Source organism: Mastigoproctus giganteus, chromosome 6 (genome assembly GCF_048544385.1).
Source record: "Mastigoproctus giganteus isolate SK-2022 chromosome 6, ASM4854438v1, whole genome shotgun sequence".
In the NCBI taxonomy this organism is placed as follows: domain Eukaryota; kingdom Metazoa; phylum Arthropoda; class Arachnida; order Uropygi; family Thelyphonidae; genus Mastigoproctus; species Mastigoproctus giganteus.
In genome coordinates, this window is record NC_143580.1 from 233,130,080 (window position 1) to 233,150,849 (window position 20,770).

Here is a 20,770-nt window from a genome sequence, read left to right on the forward strand (position 1 = left end):
CCAGTAAGCATCCTCATATTGCACAAAATTGATCTGAGTAAACTTGTATCAATTGTTACCAATGGTGCACCTTCCATGATAGGTAAAAACAAAAGGCCTTATTGCTTATCTTAATAGAGATGAAAGGATACCTAATTTTGTCATTATCACCAATTCGTATTGAAGCCTTGTGTTCATAAATGAAAGATCAAAAAGAAATTATAGGATGTCTCGAAGTCATTATTAAAGTCAACCATTTTATTGCCAAATCTCTAAAATAAGAGACTTCTAAAAATATTTTTGGAAGATCAAGCACTGCATTCTGATCTCATTACCCATACAGAGGTTTGTTTGCTCAGTTGTGGAAAGCTTCTCTACAGAATTTGAGGTGTCTGAAGAACAAAGCTTTTCTTCTTCTCTCTCTCTCTCTCTCTCTCTCTCTCTTTCTCTCTCTCTCTCTCTCAGGGTAACTTGGAACAAATTTTCAATCAAAATGAAGTAGGAGCTGCTGAGTTAGAACTTGTTGATATGCAGTCATCTTTAGCTCTGAAATCTCTTTTCCAACACAAAACTGTTTTAAATTTCTGCAGTTTTTCTGACTGCAAAAAAAATTTCCTTTATTACAAAGAGAAGCATTCAAAGTACTTTCTATGTCTGGATTAGCATACACGCGTGAAAGTGCTTTTTCATTAATGAGCAATAACAAAAAAAGGACAATATTTTTGAGGAAGAAAATTTGCCGTTCTCTTTATAAGGGAGAAATTAATTTTCAAAGTCTGAAATCCAAAGTTTAAAAACTGTCTGGGGCATGTCTAAAGAAGTTTTACTTCTAAAGCCCATAAGAGTTCCATTCAGATTTTGAAAAAACGAAGCACAGTAACCTCCAATGTTTGTTGAACAATAAAGCAATTCCTAAATGTCATGCCAGTTTTATAACAGTCTAAAAGTTGATTTACGTAAGGATTAAATTTTTCTAAGAATGACTGATTTCTTCCAAATTTTTGCTTGTTTGTACACCAATAATTTTTTACTAACTTCTTGTTCTTATTTATGCTTTACCACAATTATATTCTCAAAGATTGAAATGTAATTCATATTTGTTCCTGAGTTTATGAATATAAATAAAGTTCTTGTTAATGGTTTTTTTGTTCATTCTATTACCTTCGATCTTTAGGAGACTCAAGTCGCAAATTTTGGGTGTTTGTTGGTGCAGTAGTGGCACAACACAAAAGGGGGGTTAAATTTTCGAAATTCTGGTTACCCCCATAAGGAAATGTTGATCAAGCCAGCCTAATTTTGAGTACCACTGGATATGATGAAATGAATCACAATATATTTGAACAATCACATGATTTCTTCAATTCAAAATAAACTAATTTTAAAAGCTAAGTTTTCTCATCGATTATCTCAGGATTACAATTTGAGTTATGCCACTATTGCAGCCAGTGAACAATACAGTAAGGGAATTAAGAAGAAAAAAATAAAATAAATAAAAGTTAAATTACAACACAAAGCCAGAAGTTAACACAATACTCTTATTATATTTGCTAATTCTGACAAGGAATCTGAAAAATATTTACTCTAAAAGAAATGTAGAATGACTTCATGAAACTGAAATATAAGGACTATTAGCTCAACAGAATTTCAGATTCCTCCAAAAAAAAAAAAAAAAAAAAAAAAAAACAGGTGTTGAGGGGCATCTACATCTGATTAAATTTATAATTATTTTTCATTTAACACATTAGTTTATTATTTAAAAAATATTATTTGTGTTCTATGATTTGAATTTTCTATTTAATTTTATTCTAAATATAAGCATTCCATAAAAATGTTTTCCTATCATTCTGTGGGTCACTTGTGGAAATTAAATTTCAAAAAGGTAAAAAAAAATGGACTATCTATATTCGCAAATATGCGAGTGTTTTTGCCTTTTGAAATTTCATTGTCATTTCTGTATCCTAATACCATCTAATTTTAAATATGCTGCTAGATTATGAATAAATTGGCTTGTTTTTTTTTATAAACAACACAACCTGAAAATATTTACATAATTATATTCCATAATTCTAACTTTTCACTAATTTGGACTATCCCCCCTTTCCTGTCCCAGTACAAAAGGGAGGGGGTATATTCCAAATGCTAGCAAAAATACACCTTTTTTTTATAACCATCGGAAACTTAATTTTTATTAAAAATAGTAAAAACTAAAGCAAATGTCTTAAACTGTGATATACATGTCAGATAATGTACGTTCATTTAATTTTCTTCCTCTTCATCACTGCCAAGCACAATCTAACAAGAAAGTTCTCTCTCTTGTAGAAGAAGACCTTCATCTTCTGAACTTTCTTCTGCAGCATCTAGATTTCATGTATCTTCTGCTCTCTTTAAAAAAAGAAAAAAAGAAAAAAAAAAAAAAATCAGTATTCTGGGTTTGTTTGCTTTTGTTTGATAGATCTTGGTAAATTTCACGGCATGGAGTTAAACATTATTGAAGCGCCTTTTGAACTTTGTACTCTTTTCAGTCGAAGGATCTGCATTCAAAAATTAAGAATAATTGCTCAGCTAAGTTTATGCCTTCCCGTATGCTTTTTAGTGTAAAATTAGAACTCCAGAATTTATCTGCACTATTGTCTTCTGAATTGATTTGGTTTACCTTCGATGCAATTTCCACCAAATTCGATCGCCAGACTTTTTTTAGCAGTAATTCTTGAACATTTCCAGTAGTCATATCATTAAAACCTTCCCCTCCTACTGACAGCAAATTCTACTATCGCACCAATTTTGTTTTCTGCAGGTTCAACCATATTTCCTGAATGAACTAACTCTGGCCATACATTTTTCCAACCTGCATTTAATGTTGACAGTTTTACTTCTTTCAGAGATAAAGGTGTGATTCAAATACCATCCCATAATGAAAAATGTTTCCATACCTCTATCAACTTCAATAGATTCTGAATCTATTTTTAACAAAATCCACTGTAATGATTTTTTGATGTAATGAGTTTTAAAGGTAGATATAATGCCTTGATCTAATGGATTAATTAAAGAAGTTGTATTAGGTGGTAGGAACATTACTGCAATGTTCGGATGACTTAAATCTTTTGAATGGCCTGGCATGTTATCCAATAGTAATAAAACTTTGAAATCTAGATTTTTCTGCTTTAAATAGTTTTCCACAGCTGGTACAAAACTTAGAAACCATTCTAAAAATCAGTCATCAAAGCCATTTTTATTTGCTTTCCAATATACCAGTAACAGGTTTTTATTTACGCCTTTCATTGCACAAGAATTATAGGATCTATAAAAAAGCATAGGTTTTATCATGTAAACTCCTGATGCAGTACTGCACATAAATAATGTTACAGGATCTTTTGATGCCGTAAAACCTGGTGCATTTTTTCTCTTTTTTTTAAAATAAACATTCTGGTGGACATTTTTTCCCATCAAAGACCTGTGTCATCAGTTGGCATTGAAAACTTGTGTGTATCCGTTCTCTTAAATAATTTAAAATTCCTCTGCATGCTTCTTGGCAGCTTCATTTTCCCCTTGAATTATGTTATGAGAAGCACTTTTTAAATTTCTCAAACCAATTTTACTATCAACAGACTTCGGGTTAACAGATGATTCTCCATTTTTTTTTAAATGGTTATAAATTTTAGTGCCTTTGTTTAATTACATTGCCATCTAATGGGATCCGTTTTTACTGCTATCGTCAATCCATATACTGAGTGCTTTTTCCATTTTCTTAATTACTGGCACTGTGGAATAAGCTGTCATATTTGCAGAAATGAAAGATCCCGCAGAAACAGCAGTTCTAATTTTCTGTTCATTTTTCTTTATTTAATAATTTCTATTCTTTATACCACATGGCAATAGAGCTGCTTTATTAGCATTAGCAAGGGCAAATGATGCAAGAAAGCAAGCTTATATGGCATCAGCCAGCACACACACACACACACACACACACACACACACACACACACACACACACACACTTCTCATTTCACTTATCCACCTGCTCCAAATGTTTGTCTGGTTCTGCCTTGAATCTGTTTAAACTTTCAACTTATATAATGACAGATGAAAGTTTGTTCCAGCAATCAACCACCTGCTGGCTAAAGGCAAACTTCTGCACATCTATCCTACAACTGTCTTTCCTCAAATTTGAATCTATGCCCTCTCAGGCGATTATTCTGAGCAAGAGGAAGAATCCCATCAACATTGAGCATGCGCAAACCATTCAAGACTTTAAACACCTCAATCAGATCACCTTGCAGGTGCTAGTCTCCAGACACTGTAATTTGCAAAACTTAAGCTTTTCTTCGTAAGAGCAACCCTTTGTTCCATTCACTAATCTTGTTGCCCTTCCCTGTACTCATTCCAACAGCACTACATCCTTCTTAAAATGAGGCCTCCAGACATGTGTACAAGTATCTGCACCTTGAGTATCCAGTACTCAAGGTGCAGCCTGACCACTGCCTTATACAAGGAGATAATCACCTCCTTATCCCTGCTAGAAAAATTCCTGTATATCATTGACAAGACACCATGAGCTACTCTTGCAGATCGTCTGCACTGACTGCTCAAAAAACTTCATATCTGCGTGCACAATTACCCCCAGGTCCTTTTCACTCTCTACCTCTGTCAGTGTAGTACCACACAGTTGATACATTACTCTGGGGTTACTGCTTCCCATATGCAGTACTTTACATTTGTCAATGTTAAACTTCAGTTGCCACCTCTCAGCCCATCTACTCAACTTTTCTAGATCCTGTTGCAGCAGCGTACTGTCATTAACAACCCTGCCAACCTTCGCATAGTCTGCAAACTTGGACATTAAGCCTCATGTACCATCATGAATATCATTAATGAATACAGAAAACAACAATGGACCCAACACTGAACCCTGAGGGACTCCATTAATAACAATAATCCATGAAGCGCAGTGTCCATTGATTACCAACTCTGTCTTCTCCCACTCAACCATCCCTTTATCTATAGCAGCAATTTGCCTCCAATGCCACACTGCTTCAATTTGTGCAGCAGTCTTCCAGGTGCAACAGTATTGAAAGCCTTTCTAAGATCCAAATATATGATATCAAAATTATTCTTTGCATCCAGTTCCTTTGTGACTACATCATAGTATCCAATCAAATTGGTTGGACAAGACTTTCCCTTAACAAACCCATGCTGTGTCCAAGTTATAACTGAAGTCTTGTCTAGATGATCCTGGTATGCTTCTTTAACCAGTGCCTCTATTAATTTCCCTGGAACAGAAGTTAACTCCCTTTGATCCTTCTTTGTGGATTTGGGTCACATTTGCACATTTCCCTAAATGAACCAACAATCCAGTCTAGATTGTTGGTTCATTTAAATTTAAACTTTTTGCATTTCATAAAAATCCCTTTTTTTTAAGACCATCCAAAATTTGTAGAGAGTTTCTTTTGAGTGGTGCTTTTATATATATACTTTCCTTAGACATAATTTAGGGCTTGAATTTAATTCACAACAAAGAAATTCTTCTAATACGGTCCTTAAGAACAAAGCTTACTAACAGATACCTGGAAAAATTTATAAATGATCAAATAAAGCCAAAATAACCTTACAAAAACCTTAAGTCTTAAAAGCATACTTTGAAATCACCATTTTTTATGGTCTCAAACATTCACAAGTTCAATAGCACAGAATGGAAATGTAGAAAAATTACATCCAACACAACAGCAGGGTTTTCCTCACATGAAAGGGAATTGCAACAGTTTGTTGCACTTCTCTAACCACGTTGTGCCAGGATTGCAACAATTTATCAATTGTGCTAGAGCGAAACCATGTTGTAGAAGTACAGTGCCATAAAGGGGTTGCCTGTATATCTTTTGTCTATATAAAAATAACATGATATGTGGACGGTTATATACATGGATGTTTGAATCGTGAATTTTTAATCCCATGTCTTTCTAAGAGGGGAAATTTGAGTAGTTGTTCCACTTGTTTTTCCAGATTGATGGTGGAATCTTTTTCCTGAAGAGAATGCACCTTACAGCTGAAATTTTGTTGTAACCCTGACAGTTTAAAATTAGTCAGAATTTTTTTTTTTTTTTTTTGTTTTTTTTAGCTGACAGAGTTAAACTGCTTACAATGGTAAACACAATGGTCTTAGTCAGATTAGAGAACACATTTCAGCAGGTTACTTGGTATTGCCCTACCTCCAGACAAATGGCATTCCATTTGTCTGAATGTAGTGCATCAATATGGACACCAAGATATTAGTCTGTTATCTGTTTGAAAGACAACACATTGACATGGCAGGCTGTTTAAGAACTTACTAACCCCCCCCCTTACCCATCAAATAGTGTCTAGTAACAGTTCCCTAATAAAATACTGAAAAATCAAAAAAAAGTGGGGGGGGGGGATTTTTGCACTTTTCATAAATATGAAAGTCAAATACATTAGTTATTTTATAATTTTCCAGATTTCCTCTGGAATTCCTAGCTATGCACCTAGGTTATACCATTCACATTTTCTAATCTTAAGCTAAACTTGATAATTTACTTATATTCTATAATATATTCTTATATTCTAAATTATTAATTAGAACAAAGTAAAAACAAAAAGAGCTGTTACCTCATTGAATCAATCATATATGGTTGAGCCAACTGAATAACAATAGCACTACTACCTAACTGATGACACGTGTACCCAGAATCCCAATCATAATTTTCTGTATCACCATTGATAAGGGCATTCCGACTACGGCTAACTCCCTCAATCACACAAGCACTTGAAGCTATAGTAGCTACATTGTGTGAAGGAACTAATAAAAGAATAAGGAAAGTCAGAGTTAAAAAAAAAAAAAAATTAAACACATTACATAACATTCATAAGATATTAAAAAGTATTTGTGTAACTTGTCAATCTTTTATAAATAAAACTTGGATATTAATTTAAAACTTTAACTGTCAGAAGGTGACTGTATTTACAGTTGAGCTACTTGACTAGAATGATTTAACAGTTAAGGAATTTTTTTTCCTTTTGGAAAGTGAATAAGAGCAATCATAATTGCAATTGCTCTTAGCAATGTTAACAGCACTACAAATCATGTGATGAATTTATGATAAAGTTAAAGAGCATATTTTGATACCACCATATGTTCACTATCCCCAAAATGTTCAATTTCTGCCTAAAATTTGTCATTTTGACAATGTAGTAGGGGGCTATTTCATTCTCCTTCACTCATGGCAGACAGAGGTAAGTCAAAACGGGGAACATGCTTTGTAAAAAGGATAGGTGGAATAGGACCAGGGTATGTCTGCCAGGGGCAAAGGTTGATGACGTTGTAGAGCGGATATCATCTTTTAAGGGCACAAAAGGTGATATAGTTGTACACGTTGGCACTAATGATATTAAGAGTAGGAGACTGGCGGAATTACTTAGCAAGTACAGGTCACTGTTGAAAAAAAGCCGTGAATTAGGGTTGAACTTGAAAGTGTCTGCAATTCTGCCCAGACACGATAGGAGGGAGTATATGATGAGAGCCTTGTCGATCAATTCGGCCCTGGAGGGATTGTGCAAGGCTCAAGGAGTAGAATTTTTTTCAGCCTGGACTGTACTTGTTAACAGGAGAGATTGCTTCTACAGGGATGGGATACACTTAAATAGAAAGGGTGCAAGAATTTTTGCTGATGCTGTCGAGGCAGTGTTAGGTGGGTCGGAAAACTGCTAGTTGGGGGGGATACAAGGACTAATAGATTAACAGTAGCCACTGGCAGAGGTGGAAGTGATTCTTGCACTGCTTCTATTCAAATGAGCAGAAGTCTGAAAAACAAGATGCAGGATATTTCAGAGACTGCTGGTAGTCATTGCGTTACAAGTAAACACATGGGTTGTGTAGGGTAGCTAAGAATAGAAACAGGTGCATGTATACCTGCGTGTACACCAATGCTAGGAGTTTGGTAAATAAATTTGATGAATTTGAGGTATTGCTCAAAACATCAAAGGCAGATATTGTTGGGATATCAGAGACATGGTGTCACACAGATATAAGTAATGCGGAACTGGAATTTGGGGAATACAATGTATATAGAAAGGATAGACGGGACAGGAGGGGAGGAGGGGTTATGCTATTAATTAAGAAACACATAAAGTCAAAGGAAGTGAAGCCAGTTGACATCGATGGACAGGGCAGTGTCGAGTCAGTTTGGTGTGACATAAGCATAGGGAAATCAAAATTGAGTAGGAGTGTGCTATAGGCCTAATGACTCTGATGAGTATAATAATATATTGTACAGGGAAATAGAGTGGGCCAGTAAATCAGAGAGTCTTATAATGGGGGATTTTAATTTCCCAGATATTGACTGGAATTTGTGGGTTGGTCACTCGCACACTAGCAAGGCTTTTGTGGATTTATTGGATGATTGTTTTCTACATCAGCATGTTCGTGAGGCAACAAGAGGGAGCAATACTCTTGATCTGATTATCAGTAGTGATTCTTCATGCATTAAGAATCTGCAGATAAATGAACCACTAGGTGGCAGTGATCACAGTGTGTTGAAGTGGGATTTACTCAAGGAGGTAACTACCATCAGAGGTAAAGGGAAGGGTTTTTGTTTTCGTAAAGGCGACTATGATGGTCTGAGACAGTATTTAAATTCTATACAGTGGGACCAACTGATGATGTTACCAACAGCAAACTCAAAATGGGAAGCATTCAAGGAACTAATCTTGGTGGCTACCAGGCTTTACATACCAACTAAGAAATATTGTTCAAGGTTTAGGCCTAAATGGTTGTCAGATGGACTAATGAGACATGTGGCAGAGAAGAAAAATGCATGGGATACATACAAATTAATGGGTGACATGGAAGCCTATGATAGATATAAGTTGGTCTGTAACCAAGTCACAAAGGAGATTAGGCAGGCAAAGGCAGACTACGAAAAATCCTTGGCAAAGGATGCAAAGAAAAACAGAAAGGAGTTCTTTACATACTTGAACTCGAGAAGGAAAGGGATGAATCAGATTGGTCCACTGGATATTGATGGTTCAACAGTTGAGGATCCTGCTCAGGTGGCTAACAATCTAAACGAGTATTTTGCATCTACATTCACTCATGAGGAGTTATTCAGGAAGGAGAATGATGTAGGTAAAGTAAACATTGGCAGTGAGCTGGATGATTTTGTAATAACTGAGAGGAAAGTGGAGGAGAGATTGTTGAGGATAAACATAAAAAAGGCACCTGGGGTGGATGGGATCTATCCAGTTATATTAAAGGAGGCAGCAAAGGAAGTATGCAAACCCCTAGCCATAATTATGAGAGCTTCTTTGGACTCAGGGGAGGTACCCATAGACTGGAGATGTGCAAATGTAACCCCAATTCACAAAGGAGGATCAAAGGCTGACACAAGTAATTATAGACCTGTTAGTTTAACTTCTGTTCCAGGTAAATTAATGGAGGCACTGGTTAAAGAAGCACTGCAGGATCATCTAGACAAGAATTCAGTTATAGCTCAGACGCAGCATGGTTTTGTTAAGGGCAGGTCTTGCCTGACCAATTTGATTGGATACTATGATGTAGTCACAAAAGAACTGGATGCAGGGAATAACTTTGATATTATATATTTGGATCTTAGAAAGGCTTTTGATACTGTTGCACATGGAAGACTGCTGCACAAATTGGAGCAGTGTGGCATTGGAGGCAAATTGCTGCTATGGATAAGGGGATGGTTGAGTGGCAGAAGACAGAGAGTGGTAATCAATGGACACTGCTCAACGTGGACTAATGTTATTAGTGGAGTTCCTCAAGGTTCAGTGTTGGGTCCATTGTTGTTTTCGGTGTTTATGAATGATACTGATGATGGGATATCAAGTTTAATGTCTAAGTTTGCAGATGATACAAAGGTTGGCAGGGTCGTTAAGGACACTACTGACGCTATGCTGCTGCAACAGGATCTGGAAAGGTTGAACAGATGGGCTGAGAGGTGGCAAATGAAGTTTAACATTGACAAATGTAAAGTACTACATATGGGTAACAGTAACCCCAGAGCAATGTATCAACTCTGCGGTACTACACTGACAGTGGTGGAGAATGAAAAGGACCTGGGGGTAATTGTGCAGGCAGATATGAAGTTCTCTGAGCAGTGCAGACGAGCTGCAAGAGTAGCTCATGGTGTCTTGTCAATGATATACAGGAATTTTTCTAGCAGGGATAAGGAGGTGATTATTCCCTTGTATAAGGCAATGGTTAGGCCACATCTTGAGTACTGTATACAGGTCTGGAGGCCTCATTTCAAGAAGGATGTAGAGCTGCTGGAACGGGTACAGAGAAGGGCAACAAGATTAGTAAATGGAACAAAGGGTTGCTCTTACGAAGAAAGGCTTAAGTTTTGCAAATTACAGAGTCTGGAGACTAGGCACCGGCGAGGTGATCTGATAGAGGTGTATAAGGCTTTGAATGGTTTGAGCATGCTCAATGCCAATGGGATTCTTCATCTTTCTCAGAATAATCACCTCAGAGGGCATAAATTCAAATTGAGGAAGGACGGATGTCGGATAGATGTGCGGAAATTTGCCTTTGGCCAGCGGGTGGTTGGTTGGTGGAACCGACTTCCATCACTTGTTGTTGAAGTTGATAGCCTAAACAAATTTAAAGCTCAACTGGACAGGTATTTCGAACGAACGGAGGGGTGAAATGGGAGAGGGTTTTTTTTTTTTTTTTTGGCTGATGCTGAATAAGCTTGCTTTCTTGCATCATATGCCTCTACTAATGCTAATGCTAAAAGGCACAATGTCATCTCATATGTTTATGGGCCTCATGGCGAATTTTGGTTGGGGTAGTAGCACCCAATATGTGACATCCAGCCAACTAGATAACTGCCCTATTATAGCAAGCACAGCACAAAGGATAGACTTATCATTAGACCTATCTTCAAACAAAGGGCAAAACAAAAGGTTTTGCAGCAGTGGGAGACACATTCGAAGTCCATCATTGTTCAGATATTCTCACTGCCAAAGAGCTAGAAGATAGCTAGAAATAGTAGTAACGGCAAATGATGCAAGAAAGGAAGCTTATATAGAATCAGCCAAAAAAAAAAAAAAAAAAAACCCTAAACAGTTCACTGATCCAAAACCTATAAATATCTGTCCACTTCTTCCCTGAATTTATTCAAGCCATCCACTACCACAACAAGGAAGCTTGTTTCAACAATCGACCACCCACTGGCTGAGGGCACACTTCCACACATCTATCCTGCAAACATCCTTCCTCAACCCGAGTTTATGCCTCCCCCCTCATGAGTGTAGTCTCAGTAAGTGGAAGAATGCCATTAACATTCAGCTTACTCAATCCATTCAAGGCTTTAAACACCTCAATCAGATCTCCCCGCAGGTAAGAGTACCTTTTGTTCCCTTCACCAGCCTGGTTACCCTTCTCTGCACCCGTACCAGCAGCTCTATATCCTTCCTAAAGTGAGGCCTCCAGACCTGTATACACTACTCAAGGTGTGGCCAGACCATTACCTAATACAAGGGGATAATCACCTCCTTATACCTGCTAGCAAAATTCCTGTATATCATTAACAAAACCCCATGAGCTGTCCTGGCAGCCTGTCTGCACTGCTCAGTGAACTTAATTTCTGACTGCACAATTATCCTTTTTCATTCTCCAGTACCCTGAGTGTGGTACCGGCACAGTTGGTACATTACTCTGGAGCTACTGCTATCCATATGCAGTACTTTGCATTTGTCAATGTTAAACTTCAGTTGCCACTTCTCAGCCCATCTGAGAAGTGGCATTGCAGTATGCTGCTGCAACAGGATCTTTTGCAGTAGTTTACTGTCATTAATAACGCTGCCAACCTTTGTATCACCTGAAACTTGGACATTAAGCATGATATACCTTCATCAATACCATTGATAAATATAGAAAACAATAATGGGCCCAACAACAAACCCTGGGAAACTGCACTAATAATATTAGTCCACAAAGAGCAATTTAGATGTTATCTAGATGTTATCTAAATCTAAATATTATCTAAATATTATCTAAATATTATCTATATATATATAGATAATATTTAGATGATGCTGCAATTTAGTAGTTATCTACTTACATAGATAACTACTATCTTCTACCACTTAATCCTCCCTTTATTCACAGCAGTAACTTTCCCTTAATGCCCCATTGCTCCAGTTTGTACAGCAGTCTTATGTGCAACAGTATCAAAATCCTTCCTGAAATCCAAGTATATGAAAGTAAAATCCGAGTAAATGTTATGGTCTCAAAATTCATCTGTAAATTTTACCTTTATTATTTATAAAAATTCCAAAAGCAACCCTGCATTCATTTATATTTACAAAATGCAGAATTATGTTCTCTTTTTGAGAACATAATTCTGCATTTTATAAATATAAATGAATCAAGTCTTTTTTTTCCCCCCCTCTACAGCTGAGCACAAAGCTCATTTTATTACCATCAGAAAAGCCTGAAACAGGCTTTGCCAGAAATTTTTCCTTCAAATTTTATTAACAATTGCATAATCAAAATTTGTATGCTTTACAAGAAAAATTAAGGAATCATATGTAGTATGATTACATGATAGTTAAATTAAAATTAATCACTGTTTCACCACATGGATGTATTGCTGAAACCGAGCACTAAATGATATACAATTTCACAGTAACTACAGCAGTTATATTTACCGATAACTACAGTTACTTAAAAACAATAAAAAATAAAATCAACTAATTATAAAATCAAAATTAAAGAGAACCTATTCTCACCCAAAGAAGAACACCTCACAGAATTCTGCTATGACACCACTTGCTGCCCATATCAAGCATAGGGCCTGTGGTTGAACAGTCCCGCAGTGAATGCACTCAAATCATAAAAAGACAAGATAAGGTAACTAGAGCCATGATTTCGTTAGGGAGCATCCATAGCTGTAGTCACCCATGATCATATTTCAGAAATATGCTCCATGTGATAAAATGGTTGATTAACTTTAATTTAACTAGAGTATATTTGATACCACACAATTTTGATTGTGGAGAGACTTTCTCTGCTCTCACTGAAGATCAAGCACAGAAGTCTTGGCTATAGCTTGGGCTTATGCTCAATTTAGAGACAAATTCTGTAATATCCATGGTTCTGCCTAATTTGCTAATATTTTTTTAAAATTTGTATAGCATCACCAAAATAGATGAATCTGCTCTTCCCTTTGACAAAATACATTATACACAATTTTATAATAGAGACTACCAGACATCTGATGAGAAACCAGTGAGCTTCAAAACTACTCTCCCGGTAGTGTCTCAGATTTCAAATGTATAGCACATTTGCCTATTTTGATGATGCTATACAATTTAAAATGATATTAGCAACTTAAGCAGAACCATGAATATTTGTATCAAACTTGAATACAAGTCCAAGCCTTAGTTCTCAGTCTTAAGAGAGAACAGAAAGTTTTTGCATGATTGAAATCAAATAAAGATGAAGTGTACAGATATTTCAACTACTGCATTGAAATACCCCTGCAATACCTGTGTGTTGAACAATTACCTAGTTATATGAGAACAAATTATGTAAAAAATATGGTAAAAACTTTTTTGTTTTGGAGGTAGGGTGGAGGGAGGTGGGAGTATTTTAAAAGGTGTTTAGAAGCATATTAAAAATGTGAAAAACAAATGGCCTAAAACAACAAGAGCTACAGCATTCAACAGCTCACAGAATTGCATTAAGGTACCAAAGGGACACTAAGAACTACTCTTAAAAAATAATTATACTTACTGAGTAAACCCTTTTCCAATTTGAAAGGTCTGTTGGTATACATGCACTCAAATGACACTACATGAAATACCCTGTTAACTGTGTTGTGTGTTCCTACAATCCTTATATATCTGGAATGGCAAAAATACAAAAATTAAGATTCTAATTTTATAGCTGGTATTTCATCACTACACACAGTGATCACTGAATTATGACCACCCCCATTTGCAATAGATTATGTTGCATAGCTCACAGTATAAAAAGCCGAACAGCCTCCTATACTAAAGCAGTGGTAATTTGCACCTAGTCGCACAAGTCAAAGTGATAAAGTAGCATAGTAAAGATATTACAAAGTTTCAAAAGGGCATGACTGTGGGAGCTCATGGGCTAGGTGCTTCCATATTGGAAATGCAATGTCTTGTTGGTTGTTCACAGCACACTGTGGTTAGTGTGTACAAAGAATGGTATGTCAGACAGGTCAAACCACCTCCCGGTGACAGAACCATAAAGGATTATGCAAGAGAGGGGTGTTTGTGGTAAGTGAAGGGGCAGCTTGTTGTATGGGCTCAATAGCAGGTCAACTTGTAACAACTAACATCGCAATACAATATAGGGAATGAAAGGACAATCTCCCAAATGACTATGTGCCACACACCCAGATGTATAGAGTTCCAGGGAAGACAAACCAAGAAACCCAACTTCTCACTGCTGATCACCATCAGTGCCGATTGCTATGGTCAACAACACACTGGATTCACATTGAAGGACTGGAAACGAGTGTACTGGTCAGTTGAGTCCAAAGACTTGGTGTAACATAGTGATGGACCTATTGTGTATGGTGCCCACTATCCAAGCAAATGGCAGTGGTTGTTAATATGGAGCATGTTTTAGGACCCTTGGTGCATATGGACTAATGCTTCACTAGTGAGGTCTACCGGCAGCTTTTAGGAGACAATGTGCACTCTGTCACGTTGCATTTTTTCCTTCCAGACAGAAATGGGATCTTCCACGATGATAATGTGGCATGTCATTGGGCCTGCAATGTTCTAGGAACACAGTGAAGATATCATCCATTTGATTGGCTTCCAAATTCACCTGACCTCAATTCAACTGAACAACTGTAGAATGTTTTGGAATTGGAAGTGAGGCATATGGACACACAACCATAATCTATTGACATTGGAAAGCCTTGCAGGCAGCATGGTTGCAGATCCCCATGAATATCTTCAGACATCTAGTGGATGTCAATGGCTAAGCAAATAGTGGCTGTTTTCTGTTTGAATAATGGTGCAATATGATATTAGGTAAGGGGTCATAATTCAGTGATCACTGTGTGTGTGTGTGTGTGTGTGTGTGTGTGTGTGTGTGTTTAAATTAAGAATTCCTGTCAACTTGTCAATAAGTTCCTAGACAGTATTCTCAAAATGTTTATGGAATGATTTTTATTCCAAAAATGAATGTTTGTATTGAATAACATTTCAATATCCTTGAGTAGCAACATATTTTGACAGTGCTTCTAAAGTTGTTGGAAACAATCCAGAAAGTAATTTTATGTTGCCATTTTTAAGCTTTCACTGCATATCAGGATCTTTGAAAAGATGCTCTTTCAGAAATTGTTTCACCTCATGAAAAAAAAAGTAATGTAGCAAAAGGTACAAGTTCCAGTGATTCAGGAGGTTGCTCTAGTGCTGATATTCCATGTTTAGATAATGTGTAACAAAACGAGATCTATATGAATATTGGCATACCCACTCAAGTACATGGAACAGCAGCCTCACTGGTTCCATAATCAAAATAAAAAAGTGAAAGAATAATTTGTAGGCATTAGGTGGCAAGGAATAATGAATGAGAAATTACTTTCCCCACTTATGAAATAAATCCCCCCACACACAACTTCAGGTCTTGGGCATCAGCTAAACAATATAAAAAACAAATTTATTCTGTAAATCAGACACTTCAAGGAAATTTATAGCAGTAGCTCACAGAATACTTTGGAAGAAAGCTTAATCAATAGTAGCAATGATGCAAGAAAGCAAGCTGATATAGCATTATCCCTTCTAATACTGAGTTCTAAGCTGTGTCAAACTCTAACACCAAAGTTAATTTGATTAACATTCTAATATTTTGTATTTAATTGCATTCTTATTTCTATACTAACTTGTACTAGTTTGAGGTGATTTGACGCTGACAGCCATTGTGTGGCAATTTATAGCATTTAGGTTTAAGAATTATTTTGCAATTTATAACGCAAAACACATTATAGATTGATTAAATCTGGGCAATTAATAACATTGCTTAGGTTTAAGAATTATTTTGCAATTTATAACGCAAAACACGTTATAGATTGATTAAATCTGGGCAATTAATAACATTGCTTAGGTTTAAGAATTTAAATTTGCTTGATCACTTTGTCGGTGGTATTCTCTCTCTCTGTGGCATATTTTGGCTTTGCTTTTTACTCAGTATGTTTAAATTAATTGATTACCCTTGTTATTTAATAGATTTTGATTTGTTCTTTACTTACAGTAGTCTAATTTAATTTCATTTTGCTTAATATTATAGTTTTTGTTGGAGTTCATTTAAAACCTTGTACAATAAGTAAACCCTCTGCAGATTTGGAGGGGGGGGGGAAGGGGTACCTCTCCCTTATTACCTCCTAAAGTGCCTTCATCTCGATCTGAATTAAGAAAACTGAGTTTAGGTATGCTCGAGGACCTGTTACAAGAGGTGTCAAGTATTGTTTCAGGTGTAAACACGCAGTCGCAATTCAAGTCTGATAGAGAGCTTCCCTTGGTTTCTTCTGGGGTTAATTCTAAATTAGATATCAACCTTAAACCCGAAACACTAATCCTAAAGCAGGATGTATCCTTAATTTATGGGAGTGTTTCTTGTAAAAGACAGGACATTAGGAGTTTGTTCAGTAAAAGCAATAAAGTGACTAAAGTTACTGGTCATTTAATAATGAAAAGTGGTCAAACCCTGAATGTTGTTATGTTGTTATTAATTTAAAATGAGAAGTTGAAGGCTATAAACAAGGAGTGATGGGGCTGATAACACACGGTCAATTATTAGAAGATTTCATTATTAGTCATAATTTGTTATAATTAACAAACCTCATGTGCTCACCACATATTCTAGTTATTCAGGGGGAAACTAACATTGATGTTACTATTGTTAATACGGTATTTGGTGCTAATATTGAAATTTGGGATGTTGTTTCTCACTGGAGTCAGTGATCACCGGGTTTTGCTTTTTAATATAGTAAACGCATTGTCTATTGATTCTAGAACTTTAATTACTCCACAACTGATAAGATTTTCTATTAAAAATATAGATTGGATGGCCTGTGATACCTCTATAGTTCTGGATTATTCTGAAAATTCTTTGCAAAATCAAAAATCTTAATGACTTCTCTGCTCTTCAAATTGCTGAGATGGTTCAAAAATCTTTGACAAAAGTTGCATAGTTTTCTCGTAAGAAGATTATAACCAAGCGTATGTGTCCCTGGTGGTCAAATGAATTGTCTTCCTTGCGTAAAAAGGTGCACCAGGCAAGGCAGAAATATCAACGTCACCGCCATTTGCCATCTTATGAAGTTGAACTTTTCTACTGGCATTATATTAATTTAAAAAAAAAAACAATTATGTTAAAGCTATTGCATTTCAGAAATGTTCAACTTGGGCTAATTTTATTCAAACCTCTAGGAATAAGAACCCATGGGGACTTCTATACAAAATTACTAAAAATATAAAAAAAACTTTTAATACTAATGTTTTTGTAAACAATCAATTGAAATAATACAGTGAACCACATTTTGGACAGAATATTTCCCATAGATGATCCCGTTGCTGATTCTGAGAAATCATTCTAGAATCCAGAACGACAATTCGCAATACATTTGATTCTCTGGATAGACAATTCCTTCCTGATGAATTAGATAATGTTGCTAGGAAACTTAATGTTATGAGTCCTGGCTTGGAGTTGGAGAATATTTTTATATTGATGTTTATTAAATTAAGAATGCATGCTCTTGTGTTATTATACAATAAATGTTTATTGGAGGATATTTTCCCAGTTGTTAGGAAGACAGCCTTGTTGAAGTTGATTTGTAAACCTAACAAACCACTAACAGAACCTAAATTGTACCGTCTGATTGGCAAATCTTGGGAACTATTGGAAAGACTAGTGGCTCTTCGACTTTTAGAACTGTTACAGTCTCAGAATCTAATGGTTTCTAACCAATTTGGATTTTGTGTTGGCAAGTCCTGTGAGGATGCTTTGGTGGAACTAGTTTCTCATATTAAAAATTCATCATTTAAATACACGTTGACAATTTTCGTTAGACTTCAAGGGTGCTCCCTATGGTGGGAAAGCGTCCTGGAATATCTTTGGCAGCTCATTGCCTGCAGCAAATGTACTACCTTTTTAGGAGCTTTTTCTCTGATCTGTTGTGGTCAAAACAAGGAGTGTGCAGATTCTTGAGAGATAGAGGTTGTCCTCGGGCATCAATATTAGGCCCATTTATATGGAATACGGTTCTGCAGGATTGGATTTCGAGAGTTGAATTTACTAAAATGATTGCATAAGCAGATAAAGTTTCCATACTGATTAACGGAAACTCTTGTCGGGCTTTTGAAAATATCGCAAATTATGTTCTTGCTGATCTTTTAGCATGGTCTGTGGATAATAAATTAGTGATTAGTTCTAATAAAACAAAAAATTACTATCTTTGGTTCTAAACTAAACATTAATTGTCCACCTCAAATAAACATTAGTAACAAATAACTTAAAATGGTTGCAGAATTAAAATGTTTAGGGGTTACCATTGATAATAAGCTAAATTTTCTTTGTCATTTAACATTGCCAGAAAAATTAAGGGATTTACTAGTGCAGTGGCTAAAATATCATGTACTGATTGGAGGGTTGTCCCCCAAAACTATGTTGATATATCATAAGGTGGTATTTCTCCCTATTGTCACCTATGCTTTAGATGTAAGGTTCCATAGGGTGGGCACTGTCAAGGTTTAGTTCAAAATTTATTTCCATTCGGCAAACTATGCTTCTGTTCATGCTGAGGGTATGCAGGACAGTTTCTACACCAGCTTTATAGGTTGTTGCTCAAATATTGCCTTTGACTTTATGGTGATTTTTACAGGTTTACGTTACTGCATTCATAAACAGAGATCAGCTGAAATTTTTGGGATAAGTATCAACACTGATATTAATAAGGAAAAAACTAGATGTTTTAATGAACTGATTAGTATTTGGCAAACTAGATGGGACAAGACTGCCAAAGGTCTGGTTACCAAAGTATTTTTTCCTGTTTCTTCTTGAAGAAGAGCCAGAGATGGTTCTCCATGGGTATATATTTGTCCTATTTACTTACTGGATGTGGTTCTTTAAATGCAAAACTTCTTTTCCAATTTCAGTTGTCTGACACGGATCTCTGTCGATGTGGTTGTTTAGAAGATTGGAAACATTCTTCATGATTGTACATTATATAGTGTACAATCAGAAAGATTAATGGTCAACGTTGGGAGTATGACCTTAGGGCAGGAATTGAGGTTTGTTAGCATTAATATGGCATATGATGCAAGAAAGTAAGCTTATACAGCACCAGCCAAAAAAAAAAAAAAAACCCTTCCCATTTCATCTATCCATCCATCAATCCCAAATGTTTGTCCAGTTCTGCCTTGAACTTATTTAAGTTCAAGATGGAACAAAACAGATGGAAGTTTGTTCCAACTATCAACCACCTGCTGGCTAAAGGCAAATTTCCACACATCTATATTCCAAACAAACTTTAGTTTGTTTGAGATGAACAAACTTTGAATGCATTACAAGTTTTTGCAAACCATGTTTCTATGCAGAGTTTCAAATAGGCAATTTACTATTTCTAGTGGTTAATGGTAACAGTCAGTCTCTGACTAACTTGAATATGTTGGTGGGTTTACTATTTAGTTTTACTGATAGTAATGTTTTGGACCTTTCATATTGTTTTACTCATTAAATTAATATGATATTTTTAGTTATTTAAAAGTGAAAATTTTTGTAGCTGATTGGAAGTTTAATATATTATACAATGTTTAGTTTAGTTTATGACTTCAATGTTATAAATTTTTGTTATTACATTTATGTTGCGCGAGTTGTTCACCTTATACAGACATTTTATTTATCTACTGCATGGATGCATAAATCAGTGTATCTTGATTGTTTTTATTTGCTGTACATAATATAAATTTATCTATTTTGTTGATTGCGGGTTTCTGTTATTTAGTTAATTTGTTGATTGCGGGTTTCTGTTATTTAGTTAATTTGTTGCATTATGCATTCTGTTTACAATGTTATTGGGTATTATACATCAAATTTGTAATAACCATGCTTCCATGAGGTTACTTCCCTTGTACATAATTTTATTACGGTTGATCTTGACCTTATAAGGCACTTATATAATGATGTCTAATCTTAGATGTCTATCATATGAAGCCGTTTCTTGAACAATATGACGATCATCTTCGTCAATTATGAAAGTGTGAAGTCCTTATGTGGCAGAAGATTTAGTTCGAACAGTCAATGGCATACTATCTGATTGTGCGGTGAATTCATTTTATACCTTCTGTTTCTCGTCTGAAGATACTATTGGATAATATGAAGATTCATTTTATCAAGAAGACCTGGACATATTTGGAGTTGCATCTGCTTAAGGTGTTAGTTCTTGGGAATCCACAATTGTCTAAGGCCTAGACTAGTTTTGTTAGAGTTAAATTTGTGTTTTATTTAATTTTTTATTTATTATTATAATTTTTTTTTTAGGAAGCTGTAAGGTACTCACAGTTGAGAATCAGGCAGATTTGAACAACGCTCTGGGTGCTATCTTTATTTTTAATAAAAATGTATATACTGAAGATACCCTGTTGTTAAATAGTGACTTGAAACATCTTCACAAAGCTGTGAATAAATTATAAAATGGTTGTACACAATTTGGCATAAAATCAGTTACAAAAAAATAACTTATAAAAGCTGGGAGACATAAGGAAA

At 35.7% G+C, this 20,770-nt stretch overlaps 1 protein-coding gene across 1 annotated transcript in view; it reads right to left on the reverse strand.

The window, feature by feature from the left end:
* Positions 1-20,770, reverse strand: part of LOC150085089 (BTB/POZ domain-containing protein 9-like) — a 218,737-nt gene that overhangs the window by 25,305 nt on the left and 172,662 nt on the right. The window contains exons 9-10 of the mRNA XM_090375766.1: positions 13,754-13,863; positions 6,598-6,787 (exon numbers count right to left, since the gene is read on the reverse strand). Of these exons, the coding sequence (XP_090231892.1) occupies positions 6,598-6,787; positions 13,754-13,863 (300 nt within the window). The remainder of the gene's footprint in view (positions 1-6,597; positions 6,788-13,753; positions 13,864-20,770) is intronic.